This window comes from Dermacentor andersoni, chromosome 9, assembly GCF_023375885.2.
Source record: "Dermacentor andersoni chromosome 9, qqDerAnde1_hic_scaffold, whole genome shotgun sequence".
Taxonomy (NCBI): domain Eukaryota; kingdom Metazoa; phylum Arthropoda; class Arachnida; order Ixodida; family Ixodidae; genus Dermacentor; species Dermacentor andersoni.
Window position 1 is genome coordinate 7,173,646 of NC_092822.1, and position 14,322 is coordinate 7,187,967.

Genomic DNA, 14,322 nt, shown 5'->3' on the forward strand with positions numbered 1-14,322 from the left:
GGAAGGAAATTTCCCTTTTTTCCTATCAGGAATTTCCTATCAGTAATTATTTGCAACGCTTCTAACTGGACCAGGAATGCAAAAATTTTGTCGCACATTGCAGTTACCATGGCCCCTGTCCGCTTGTTGGCAGCTTTTATAGTTCTGCCAGGGCCGTGGGCTCAGTTCTCTCCCGCTCGTTAGGTGCTTTCATAACACTTTAGAGTGCTTCCATACGTAATTTATTTGCAAAAGGCCATGTATTAACCTTTCACGTTAACTGTACCCATTAACCCTTTGTGGGACAACATATATTTTTTGCAAGAATTATAAAAAATTTTTTATTACACTTGAAAATGAGGTGTACAGAAATGATTCTAAACAAATTTCACAGTTTTATTATGTATAGTTAAAGAAAAAAATGTGGGACGCATTTGTCCCATTGACACTAAATGGGAAAATGAAATGTGGGATGTATTTATCCCATTGACCTACACGGGTGCCACACTAGGTTAGTTCTGACTAACCACTTCATGGAATGGTCCAAAACAGGTCACACAAAGCGGGACTGAGCATGCCTTGCACAAGAAACTTGTTCGCACTTCTTTCCCCCTCGTGGAACACCAACGGCATCTGCGCCTATTTTCCACTTTCACAGGGTTGTGCTCTCTTCCCATGAACCGAACTTCATCCGATACGCCAACCATTTTGTGGCCATTTTTTCTACCCTCCTTGTTCATTCTGAACGGCTTCCTGCTGCCGGTGGTTCTGAATGTCTGGCCATTGATGAGTTCCCGTCCAAGAACCAATCGAAACCATAAGTAGGTCATTGGATTCACAGCATTTACTTGAATGAACGCGTTGACGATGGCTGCATCGAGCAAGAAATAAAATATTCTGTACCAGGACTTTTTGGACCTCCTGTCAGCTCGGTATGCATTGCGCTTTTGGTCGAATTTGTCGACTCCTCCCATCCAAGTGTTGTAGTCGGATATAGCCTTTGGACACTGGACGGAAACCGAAGACCCATTTGCAAGCTTGCGGACAACTTCTGTGTCCTTTGGGTGGTGAAAATTCGATAAAGCATGCACATTTTTTGTGTCACGCCACTGATATGCAACAATGCTTCCTTTTGATCGCCAGATATATTCTCCTTTCTGGAGTTTGTTGTCCATTTTCAATTCATCAGGCAGATCCTTCCTGTTTGTCCGGACTGTACCAACAGCAAGAATTCCTTTCTGTGCAAGGTCCTCCATGAGGCGAGTGGAAGTGAAGAAATTGTCAAAGTAGAGTTGCGTGCCAGGCTCAACGCCTTCTACCAGAGACAATACGACGTACTCTCCAAGTGCTTGGTTGGCAGGACGCTTCGCATTTTTTCCTTCATACACCTGAAACGCAATCAGGTAGCCGGTTTCTGAATCGGCCCGGCACCACACCTTGTAGCCGCGTTTGATGGGCTTCATTGGCATGTATTGCTTCAGAGACGATCTTCCTTTGAATAGGATCATACTCTCATCTATAGCTTGATGAGCCGATGGCGTGTACTCTTTCTGAAAACGTTTGTTCAGAGCATCGATGAGAGGGCGTACTCTTGCCAGCCGGTCATATCCATCTTCGCCTCTTTTTTTTTCTTTCGTGTTGTCACTCAAATGCAGGCAATTCATGATGGATTGGAATCGCTTGAACGACATGACTTTTGAGATTTCTGGTGCATTGAAAAAGTTATCGCTGCTCCAGTAAAGGTACAGCTGATGTCTCGGGTTTACACTCATGAGAATCAGAATGCCGAAGAAAGCCCGAAGCTCATCTAACGTGATCGTTTTCCATTTTCGCCGGTTTTTCTGTTCTGCAAAGCGGTTTGTTTCCTCTACAAGGAGCTGCATTACTTCGTCGTCGAAGTAGAGTGAAAAAGCTTCAATCGGTTTGGATGGCAACTTTTGTGACATCTCAGGATCCCATGTTTTTGGGACTTGCAGAACATGGTCTGGCTCGTCACAACCCCATGTGCCCGGCGTTTCTTCCTCATTTTCCACGATGTTGTCGCACAGGTCTAGCGATCTTTTCCGCCTCTTTGTTTTCTTTTTTGTATAGGTTGCCTTGCGTTTTGCCTGTCTGCTCGTTGACGCAGCCATTTCATCTGCACTGGCATCCTCATCTGTACAATGAGGCGCAAGCTCGGGAATGACATTCTCGTCTGTGCTTTCCCCATCCGAATCATTGGAGTCCGGATCGTCCGATATGCTAAAATAGAGCTCGAGAGCTTCTTCTTGTGATAGAAATCGCTTGCCTGCATTAGAAAGCAACGACAAGTTCTAGATCAAATAATTCGAAAATTACCGCTCAAAATTCTGCCATTAGGCTTAGCAAAATGTGCAACTTTTTTCAGCATGGTATTGAAAATTTGCATTTATCTCATTATATGTAAGCTCAAATCTCAGAAACAAGAGCTGATTTTAATCCAGGGTTGTTTCTCTGAATGCAGAAAAAAGGAATTACTTACCAGGCATGTTGATTTTCTTTTCTGCCGGATCGCATATAGTCGAAAACTTCCAATGCATCAGAAAAAAAGAACGAAGTTTCAAGTTCTGGACTCACTGCCTCATCTAGTGGAGGCTGCTGAAACTATATTTAAAAGAAGTACTGAAACCTCTCAATAGGTGGTAGCACATCACAAGAATGATTCCGGTTTCCTTCTGCTTCGTACGAGCCCTTTAGAGTGGAGCACTATGTGGGACGTATGTGTCCCACTGTCCCACAAAGGGTTAACTTGTCCTTGCTGTCGCCAAACAAAACGAATCTGTCTCTCTCATTTCAGTGAGGGTACCAGACAAAGCCGATACATCACGCATGAAATAGTAAAGAAAATGAGGGTTCAATAATTATTCTTAACGCTTCTAAATAAGCCAGAAACGTTGAACACTTAAAAGGATGCCTATTCCTTCTAAGTATAAAATATGTGAAATGCAGAGTTCTCTTGGGATATTGTGAAACCTAGCTAGTAGCAGCAGCATGATGCTTTCAAACACTTGCTTACAATTTTTTTGGCGCCGTATTTGATCAACATGTATTTACCATCGCACCTGAACTTGGTGGATTTTTCCCCTTATGTTCGCAAAATTTGACCTCAGTTGTAGTTGTAATTATGTCAGTGCAGCTGTTTAAGTTTTACGCCGCTCATAAAACAGACTAATACCGGTATGGAGCACTTGTATAGGTATTATACTGAAAAATGCGCATTTAATCGACCCACTTGGAACATTGCCTACACATTGGCCACACCACTTCCATAATTTTCCCCCAATATGAATAAGATGCCTTGTTTAGCTCACCGTGGACACTGGAGAAACAAACTACAAATCCCGTATGATGCACGAAAACACATGGAAACTCATCACCCAGAACATCGCTTCGTACTTCGAATAAATATAAACACCGTGCCTCGCATATTTTACCGGGGAAAACAACTAAATGCCGTGTGTAACGCATGAGAATTGGGATAAAGCGACTATCGTTAACTGTTGGCAGAGCACATAAGTAACCTGTACAGTGCGAATTTTCGGTACACTTCACAAGAAAGTGGCCCTAGTTTTTCAATGTACAGGATATCTGCTGTTCTCTTTTTTTCTCCTACCGGGAAACAAGTAATAGTGTAGCTCTTGTTTAAAAAACAGCCTGAAAATGAAATCCTCAAAGTCAGAAGCGACACATTCCTTTAGAAAAGTTTCAAGTCTGTGTTCTGTTGGTATTGAATCAGCTCTGAACGTTTGACCAAGGTCATTTTCACCGCCATATCTACGATAAGTTGAGATTACACCATGAAATTGGACAGTTATACCTGTAAGTAGTTTGATTAGATTGTTGATGTACAGTCAGTGCCCAGCGCATTCACCTCATAGTGGCGTGCATCGCTCATGTTGTCATTGTGGGAGTTCTGTACGTGGTCGTGGGCAAGACAGTGTCAATGTCGACCGCCTCAAGACCATGGGCAGAGCCGGGGGGGGGGGAGACGTATGGGGCTTCAGCCCCCCCCCCCCTCTCCAAAATTTTTTCTTGCTGTCATGCACCGCCAACCAGGCAACCCACGGCGCCAGAAATCATTGCGGATTCTGTCCAGAATGTCTTTTTCACGCTCGAAAAGACATTTCGGCGTAAACATTGCAAACTTGGGCTGGATTTCATGCAATGCCCATGCACCTGGAGTCGCATAACACAGGAGCCCCATCCGAGCACAATGTTTCAACCAAGTTTTGATGGCGAGCGGACTCGTCGCGGTATCTTGCGGAGGCTGGGGAGTCTACAGAGTGCATGGATTTCAATTCTGAAACTTTAATGGTATAAGGTTCTCATAAACTTTCGATGCGAAAGGTGCATTGACATTTCCAAAGTTGTGGTTTAGATTTTCAATTCCAGAAATTTGTGGGTTTAGTGTAATAAACATTTGATGCCAAAGGTGCATTAACATTTCTAAATTAGTACATCAGACAATACAACAAGGCAAGCCAAATCAACACACTATAAGACAAGTTAACAAAGCATGCAGCAAGGTCCTATGAGACAAAGCGTTGTGGTAGTTCATTTGTGCCGTCAAGTCGCAGAAAAGAATATCAAGATATTTTTTCACCTGCACCAAAGCATCCATGTCAAGAAACTAAAGCCAGCAAAGGTTACTACGTTCTTATTAATTTTTCTACCTTAACTTTTATTCGTGAGGACACATTGGGCCTCTTGAATTTTCTTGTTCTACCCACCGTAGTTGCTTAGTGGCTATGGTGTTGGGCTGCTAAGCACGAGGTCACGGGATCAAATACCGGCCACGGCAGCCACATTTCGATGGGGGCGAAATACGAAAACACCCATGTACTCAGATTTAGGTGCACGTTAAAGGAAACCAGGTGGTCCCAGTTTCCGGAGGCCCACACTACAGCATGCCTCATAATCGGGCCGTGGTATTGCCACGCAAAACCCCATAATTTAATTTTCTTGTTCTGGCTACCAGCGGGCTGCTAGAGCCAGCCAAAGCGCATACGTTTTTCTCGTATTGCCCCGACCACCGCGCGGCGCACTTCGGTGTGCATTCCTTTCTCTGGCCGAGTGGATTTTGGCCTAGCAGAGTTTTGGACGCTCTCTGGCTAGCAGACGAAAAAAAGACAATGGTTGCTCACTGCCATGACTGTGGGAACGCAACAGATTGCAATGCATTTGCTTGAGCTTAACCTTTCTGGAAAGTCTTGTCTCGCCGGTGTTGAATACCTGGCAGTATGTGTATGGTTCTCTATGTACCAAGCGTCTCGCTTTTCTTCGATATTCCTTTGGTAGCCACATTAGGTGCCTAAAGTAGGCAATAAATTGTGGCCAGCTTTCCTTCGCATTTTTCATCTCAGTGCTACTGCCCCATAGAAAAAAAAGACATTGTTGCGGCACAGTGAATTGTTGCACTGTGAAAGTTTGATTTTCTTACTTCCTCATTTGCAGAATGTAATGGGTCATGGTACTGTTCAGTTGCCAGATACTCTTATTATACCACTGCGATAGCAATCGTATGGACCCTCCAGGCGCATTCCTGCCGTCGCATGTTCCGTATAAAGTCTAAGCCCCGCAGGGGCGTCTGCGCAAGCAGGCATTTGGTGTGTTGCGACACCACGTACCCGAGCACACGAGGGTTGGACCCTCCCGCGTGTAGCCGTGCGTGGCTTAGCCGTGTCTGGGGAAAAGGGGATCCTGGGGGTTGAGCCGAAGCTGGGTGTTTGGACCTTTAAGGCCCCCCGGCGGAGGCAACACACCTCTTCGGCCTTGGCTTCACATAGACGGCACCTCCAGACTGACCCACCTGGAGGAAATCGGCAGTCGTCTTTTCCTGTCTCTCTCTCCCTACAACCTTCGTCTTTCCCTTACTTTCCACCTTTCCTGTCTCCTTCTCTCTTCTATTTACTTCCTTTCTCCTTGGCGGTAAGGGTTAACCCTGTGTGGTTATCCAACCTTGGTACACCATATTTGGTTATAGTGGCGGCGTACGACTGGCGTCGTGCAGACTTGCATGCAAGCTCTGCCGCGTCCCCTCGTTGGGCTCCGTGGTGGGCGGTCGGCGCTGTTGCCGAATTTTTATACATTTTCATGGAAACTTCTTTCCCCAAACTTCCTGATCGACCTCAGAAACGAGGGCGCACCGAAGATTTATTCCAGTTTTTCGGACACCAAATACAGAATTTCCCCCGCTTTCATGTTATTCATTCTGAAAAGTCAAACAAAGCAGTGCGAACCATTTCACCATTCCTTGTTTCAAAGTCCCTGACTGATGTTTTTGGCCCAGGTTACAAGGTATCGAGGATGGCAAGCGGCGACCTCCTCTTGGAGCTCCGCGATGTAAAACAATATGAGAAACTACCGCAACTAGTGCCATTTGGGGAAATCCCCATAACAGTAACCCTGCACCGTACAATGAACACCACCCGTGGTGTTGTGTCAGATGATGATTTGCATGAGCTGACTGAAGCGGAACTCCTGGAGGGCTTCAGTGAGCAAAATGTGATCAATGTCAAAAGAATTAAGATGAGGCGGGATGGCAAAGAGATTCAGACGAAGCACCTAATAATTACTTTTGGATCAAGTATCTTGCCCGAGTCAATCGAGGCCGGGTACATCAAGCTCCGTGTTAGGCCGTACGTGCCAAATCCACTCTGATGTTTCAAATGCCAGCGCTTCGGTCACAGCTCGCAGAGCTGCCGAGGCCGCCAAACATGTGCAAAATGCAGTGCCCACGAACACACATCTGAAGCTTGTGAGAATGCTCTCCACTGTGTAAACTGTGATGGGGAGCACGCCGCGTACTCGCGGTCGTGCCCATCCTTGAAAAAAGAAAATTGTAACAGTTGAAGTAAAGGAAAATATAAGTTTCAAGGAGGCACGCAGGCGGGTATCGTACCTGCCCAAGCAAACCTTTGCCGATGTGGCGCGTCAGGGGGCAGCGTCACTACGGCCTCCGGCGGCTGTCCGACCCACAAGCAGTGAGTCGGCAGCTACGCCAACTGCCCCCGCGGCGGTTGCAGCTAGCGCTGCTCCGCCAACCAAGCAGACGGGGCCATCAACCCCGAAGCTGGGTGCAGCCGAGGCTGCCCCAACCTCCGAGGCCCCTTCCAGCGCTGGCAACGGCCAGCGCAGCCAAATCCCTCAGGGAGCCCCATCGACCTCCGGGCTGGTGGGCGCAGGGGTCTTGCCTTCCGGGGCAGGACTCTCTCGGAAAACCTCTCGCTCGCAAGAGCGCTTGTCCGGCATCTCACAGGAGGCAATGGACACTACACCTGTCCTCAAGGCGCACCAAACGCCTAAGGAGCGCCGAGACTCGCTCAAACGCTTCAAAAAGGGCAGAACCCCTGTTACAGGGCCTCGAAAGGGCTCTGTAATCTAAGGCATCCTTTCCGTTTCTGTAAACACAGCACCAATTTTCTTTAAATATGGATACACAAATCATCCAATGGAATGTCAGAGGTCTTCTCAGGAATCTTGATGATGTGCAAAAACTCATCCATAAACACAATCCAAAAGTGCTGTGTTTACAGGAAACACACTTAAAACCAAAACACAAATTTTCTTCGACAGCACGTTACTTTTCGCAAAGATCGCGATGATGCTATCGCATCATCGGGCGGTGTTGCAATAGTAATTCAAAAAAGCATAGCCTGTCGATGTTTACAGCTACGAACGGCCCTTGAGGCAGTGGCGGTTCGAGTTATTCTGCTAAACAAACTGATCACTATTTGCTCACTTTATATACCCCCGCATTATAAACTAAGCAAACATGAATTTCAGTCCTTTATAGATGAATTGCCAGTACCCTATGTTGTTCTTGGCGATTTCAATGCACATAGCTACCTGTGGGGCGACCCTCGTATAGATGTGCGAGGACGTCTTGTCGAACAGTTCCTTTTTTCTTCTGGTGCGTGTCTGTTGAATAAGAAGGAACACACATATTACTCTCTTGCAAACAGAAGCTATTCTTCCATAGATCTTAGCATAGTCTCCTCGTCTGTACTACCTGAACTTGAATGGGAAGTTACCGACAACCCTTACGGCAGCGACCACTTCCCTACACTGCTAAGATCACCGAAAGAAAACAAATATCCACCACACGCTCCTAGGTGGAAGATAGAGACAGCTGATTGGGAGAAATTTCGATCTCTTACTAGTATCTCATGGGTTGACCTGTCTTCGTTAGGAATTGATGCTGCAGTCGAGTTCTTTGCAGCATTCATAATAGATGTCTCATCTAAATGCATATCAGAAGCAAAAGGCTTGGCCTGCAAACGGCGTGTCCCATGGTGGAACGACGATTGTAGGATCGCTCGTGAAAAACAGAACAGGGCGTGGGGGTTGCTACGCGCTTCTCCCACTGCGGAGAATCTTAGCCACTTTAAAAAAGTAAAATCCCAAGGCAGGCGAACCCGCCGACAGGCCAGATGAGAAAGTTGGCAGAAGTTTCTATCGAGTATTAACTCGTTCAGAGATGAGGCCAAAGCCTGGAACAGGGTCAATAGGATAAGAGGGCGACAAGCATATGCACTCCCTTTGGTAAACACAGAAGGCGATACCCTACAAGATCAGGCGGACTCACTTGGGGAGCACTTTGAGAGCGTGTCAAGTGCCAACCATTACTCGCAATCCTTTCTGAAATATAAACAAATAGAAGAATGTAAGCCACTCATGAGAAAATGTCAACAGAATGAACCATACAACTGTCCTTTTAGTATTGCCGAGTTGCGAGCTGCCTTGAGCGCATGCAAGAGCTCTGCACCGGGATCTGACAGAATCGTATGAAATGATCCAAAACATACATAAAGACACCCAAGTTACACTAGTCGCAATTTTCAACACAATTTGGGCTACAGGATACCTCCCGGTTGCATGGAAAGAAGCCATTGTGATCCCGGTTTTGAAACAAGGCAAAGATCCTTCCTCAGTGGCAAGTTACCACCCGATAGCCCTGACAAGTTGCCTTTGTAGGTATTTGAAAAAATGATTAATCGGCGACTCATCCATTTCCTTGAACTGAGCAAAATGCTTGATCCCTATAAGTGTAGCTTCAGAGAAGGGCGCTCCACAACTGACCATCTTGTACGTGTAGAAGCAAATATCCGAGACGCATTTGTACACAAACAGTTTTTCTTATCCATATTCCTCGATATGGAGAAGGCGTACGATACGACGTGGCGTTACGGAATCTTAAGAGACTTGTCAGAAATGGGCATCCATGGTAATATGCTAAACTTAATAGAAAGCTATCTGTCCAGTCGTACCTTCCGGGTAAAAGTCGGTAATGTACTTTCGCGTCCTTTTACGCAAGAAACGGGCGTACCCCAAGGAGGCGTGCTCAGCTGCACACTCTTCATCGTGAAGATGAGCACGCTTCGCGCTTCATTACCACCGGCAATCTTTTATTCTGTTTACGCGGACGACATACAAATAGCTTTCAAATCCTGTAACCTCGCTGTATGCGAGAGACAGGTACAGCATGGCCTGAACAAAGTGTCAATGTGGGCAGACAGGAATGGATTTAATATCAATCCTAACAAAAGCTCTTGTGTCCTTTTTACAGGAAAGAGAGGAATAATCCCAGACCCTTGCTTAGAACTGGGCGGACAACAAATACCTGTAAACAAAGAGCACAAGTTTCTAGGTGTTATACTTGACTACAGACTCACTTTCGTCCGCCACATTAAACATCTTGAAGAAAAATGTCTGAAAACAATGAACATAATGAAACTTCTATCCCAGACTACATGGGGTAGTGACAGGAAGTGTTCAATGAATCTCTATAAAAGCCTCATTCGGTCGCGACTAGACTATGGTGCCGTGATTTATCACTCTGCCGCCCCGAGCGCACTAAAGATGCTAGACCCAGTGCACCATCTAGGAATCCGACTGGCCACTGGCGCTTTCAGAACGAGTCCCATATACAAAGCTTATATGTAGAATCGAATGAGTGGTCACTTCATCTGCAGAGAACATACATCAGCCAAGCATATTTTCTGAAAGTCCACTCAAATCCTCAACATCCGTGTTTTAATACCGTTAATGACATGGCATATGCTACACTTTTTCGCAATCGTCCCTCCGTAAGACGGCCTTTCTCGCTGCGTGTGAGGGAGCTTAGTGATGAAATGCATGTCCCACTCCTCGAGCTCCACCTAATGCCTCCAGCTAAGCTGCTACCTCCTTGGGAGTGGCAGATGATAAAATGCGATATATCTTTCATGCAGGTTACAAAACACGCTCCAGAGATTGAAATCCAGATGCATTTCCGGGAACTGCAATACAAACACTCCTGCACGGAGTTTTACACAGATGCATCTAAGTCACGCGAGGGGGTGTCATATGCAGCCGTCGGTCCATCCTTCTCGGAATCCGATCTACTGCATCTGGAAACTAGTATCTTCACGGCTGAGGCCTACGCAATATTGTCGACCGTGAAGCATATAAGGAAATCAAAACTAAAAAAATCAGTTATATATACGGACTCCCTTAGTGTTGTGAAGTCATTGATGTCGTTCTGTAAGCACAAAAATCCTATAATAATTGAACTCTATTCCATCTTATGTAAAGCATATGTATCTAACCAGCATGTGATTATATGCTGGGTGCCTTGCCACAGGGGCATCCAGGGTAACGTTCTAGCGGACCAGATGGCCACATCAATTGCATCACACACTGTTAATTCTACCGCTGCAGTCCCTGTCACAGACCTGAAACCTTTCTTAAGAAGGAAACTGCGAAACTACTGGCAACGCTTGTGGGACCTGGAAACAAATAATCAGCTGCATGTAATAAAGCCACAATTAGGTTTCTGGCCTCCTGTAACAAAATCACGCCGGACAGATGTCCTATTCTGTCGTCTAAGAATAGGACACACTTTTGGCACGCATAACTTTTTACTCACTGGAAATGAGCCTCCAACCTGTGGTAGATGCGGGGAGAGGCTGACCGTCCTCCACGTCCTCCTGGAGTGTCGGGAAGCCGAATATGACAGAAAGAAACATTTTCCCTTAGCATACCGGCAGCATATCCCCCTTCATCATGTTATGTTACTCGGTGTAGAACCGCTCTTTGATACCAGCGCAGTCCTAGGTTTCCTGAAAGATGTTGTATTACATGTAATTAGTCCATACGTTCGTAGCGCCTCCTCTCTATAGAGGATAGCGCTGTGATAGTCGTTTCGCATAGCGCATGCCTCCCGTCCCTTGGGTTCAAGGGCTCTGGCGAGGCAGTAGTGCTCTTAGAAAATTTTAGCATCTCACATATTTTGTACATTGCATCATTTTTCCCAATGCATTCTAGTGTTCATAGTATTCGTCATTAGTCATCGCCATAATTTTATAGCACGTAGATTTTACGCACTTTACTGCGACTATTTTTAGACCACTTTACAGCCGAGTCACATCTTCCATAATACATTAACATTACCACTTGTCATGGCGCTCTTTGGCCAAACCTGGCCCTTGTGCCACAAAACACCACACATCGTCGTCATCATTATAAAGTCTAAGGGCTATAACATCGCAACTGCGCGCCGCATGCTGTATGTGCGAGTGAAAGGGGGGGGGGGGGCTGAGCTGTCAATGGTGGCTCAGTCTTGTTTGCACAAGGGAGAAAAGCGGGGAGTTAGCGCGCCGCCTTTCGTCACACGCGATGCATCGGGTGGAGCGGAGGGAGGGGGGTGGACCTTCGGATTCTGTGATCTGTGATTGCGCAACATGTTTATTTGCCTTGTTTGAAGCATCACGTACAGTGACATTTTCTTAGATATGTAGATTTATTGGAGACTTATACGTACCTTTATTTAAATATCTTGTTCCGAGGACTTGTTCATACGTGCAGTGAACTTTGTTTCCAGTAAGACTTTTTTGCCCTTTATCAAGCTGTATCTTCACACTTCTATATTCTATTGTAGCTTCGCATTTCTAATGTGCGAGGGCGAGTCAAATGAAAGTGAGCCAACCCACCCCGCGCATTAATAGTTCGGTTCATTATCTGTGAGGCATGCACGTAGCACACAGGCATCTGTCATTTACAAAAATGACACGTAGGTGTGAGAATAAAGGTTCTTTAATACTCCCATACACTGGGTTGAACATGGTTGCATGGCATAATGGACGCTCCAAAAGTTTAACAGTGTGGTGTCGTGAGGTTTTTGACAGCTGAAGGTGTTTCCCAAAAAGAAATTAGGCGCCGTATGGCTGCCATGCACGTTGAACATTGCATTTCATTGGCCACAGTGAAGCGTTGGAGGAAACGGTTCAAAGAAGGACGTAAAAATTGCAAAGACGATCCAAGACCGGGCTAAAGCTCCCATGCAATAACCCCCAACACAATTGCAAAGGTTGATGAGCTGATTAGACAAGAACGGAGGATAAGCATAGATGAGCTGCCAGAGCGTGTGAACATCAGTCACAGTTCAGTTTACACCATAATTCATGAACATCTCGGTTACTGGCTCATGTGTGTGCAAAGGGTGCTCAAGATTTTGAACCACCACCAGAAGACTGAGAGGTTCAGCGCAGCCTTGACTCATCTGATCCGGTATGGAAATGAGGGTGACGACTTATTGTCTGTAATTGGGACCGGCGACAAATCATGGTGCCACTAATATGAGCCTGAAACACAACGGCAAAGCTTACAGTGGAAACATTCAAATTCACTACCCCCAAAGAAAGCAAATTCCGTCATTTCCGCCGGAAAGGTGTTGACTTTTTTTTCGATCGTCGGGGGTCATTACTGATCGAATTTGCTAAACCTGAAGAGACTATATATTAACCGTTTCTGACATTGTAAAACACTAGATCGGCTGCATGTCGCAATCAAGAACAAATGATGTGGAAAATTGACGAATGGGATCATCTTGGTCCATGACAATGCCCGTCCCCATGTCGTTGATGTGATTAACACAAAACTGGCAAACTTCAAGTGGGAAATGCTGCAGCATCCATCATACAGCCCAGTCCTGTCGACTTGCGACTTCCACATTTTGGGGCAATTAAAAAAACAACTCAAGGGGACCATATTTGTGTCGGATAATGATGTGAAAGAGTCTGTTATACAGACTTTTTGGAGCAGCAACACAATAACTTTTATGAGACGGGAATCGCGGCGACTTGTTGATCAGTGGGGCAAATGTCTAAATGCTGATGGAGACTTCTTTTAAATAAAGTACCCTGTTTGTCATATATTCGCATTGGCTCACTTTCATTTGACTCGCCCTCATATGTCTTGCAGAAATGCTGCTTTTTATACGTGCTCTCTATTGCAAGTATCGTTTCTATGCAATTACAATACACGACCGGAGCCAGCTCCTCCGATTCAATACATTGGAACAAAGGACAGTGTCATTAATATTTTTCCCTGGTCGTTGCATGTGTACAAAAATGTAAACAAGGTTCTTGAATGACAGTTTCATTAAAATATTGGGCTTGTTCATTTCATGGCCTTTACATTTTTTATATCAGCAGCATACACTGCTTTGCTGGTTTCAAGCTGATATAGTTCTAAAGTTCGTATGATATTTTCTTTACTTGTTAAGTAGACAAAAAACGCGGAAGCATTGATATGATTTATTTCGGGCACAATTTCTTTGACATATGAGCATATTTTTTTATGAAAAAACACATATTTTACTTGTGTTGACAGTGCGTAGCGTTCAAGCATTCGTTTACAATGCTTTTATTATTATTTTATTACAATGCAGTTATTATTCATGTATTTGATCCCTCGACAAATTCTATAAGGAGGCTGAACTGCATCGTTAGGCGTATCTACCGGGGGGGGGGGGGCACTCGTCCCCCCCCCCCCCGGTAGATACGCCTGTGACTTTATTGAACAGCTGGTGCAACGTATTAGTTTAAATATAGAGAAAATAACTCGATGTTTTCTGTGGAAGATTATGGCGTCTTCTTGTCGTCATGGGAGTGTCGTCATGCTCGCTCAATAGAGTGTTTTAGTTGAGCGTCCTTACGGTACGCTCCGCTCCGAGCTGGCCCGCTAAGCCACTGCAGAGCGGCGGGCGATTTTCACGTTTTAGTTATACAAACCTTTCTAGAATTACTGTATGTGCTGTAGCATATACAGTAACTTTAGACGGATGGATGGATGGGTGTTATGAGCGTCCCCTTTGGAACGGGATGGTGGGTTGCGCCACCAAGCTCTTGCTACTATACTGCCTAATATCCTACCTATATTATAGGTTAAACAATGAAAAAAAGACCTTTCGTAGTTGCAGCGCCCCCTGGCTAAATTCAGGGTAATGAAAGAAAAAAACACTTTATGATCACTCTTATACAGTAAAACGTATATATGTATATA

General features: G+C 45.3%; 1 protein-coding gene across 1 annotated transcript; it reads right to left on the reverse strand.

Moving 5' to 3' along the window:
• Window positions 1-459: 459 nt before the first annotated feature.
• On the reverse strand, window positions 460-13,434 carry LOC126526943 (piggyBac transposable element-derived protein 4-like). The gene is made up of 2 exons (XM_050174650.3): window positions 2,480-13,434; window positions 460-2,266 (listed from the first exon to the last, which is right to left on the reverse strand). Exons 1-2 carry the CDS (start codon window positions 2,535-2,537, stop codon window positions 492-494), a joined length of 1,833 nt encoding a protein of 610 aa, XP_050030607.3. The 5' UTR covers window positions 2,538-13,434; the 3' UTR covers window positions 460-491.
• Between the last annotated feature and the right edge of the window lie 888 nt (window positions 13,435-14,322).

Coding starts and splice junctions, on each gene's coding strand:
- LOC126526943 (XM_050174650.3), bottom strand. CDS start 2,537: ATGCATTGGAAGTTTTCGACTATATGCGATCCGGCAGAAAAGAAAATC. Junction 2,267..2,479: donor AAAGAAAATCAACATGCCTG/GTAAGTAATTCC, acceptor TTTCTAATGCAG/GCAAGCGATTTCTATCACAA.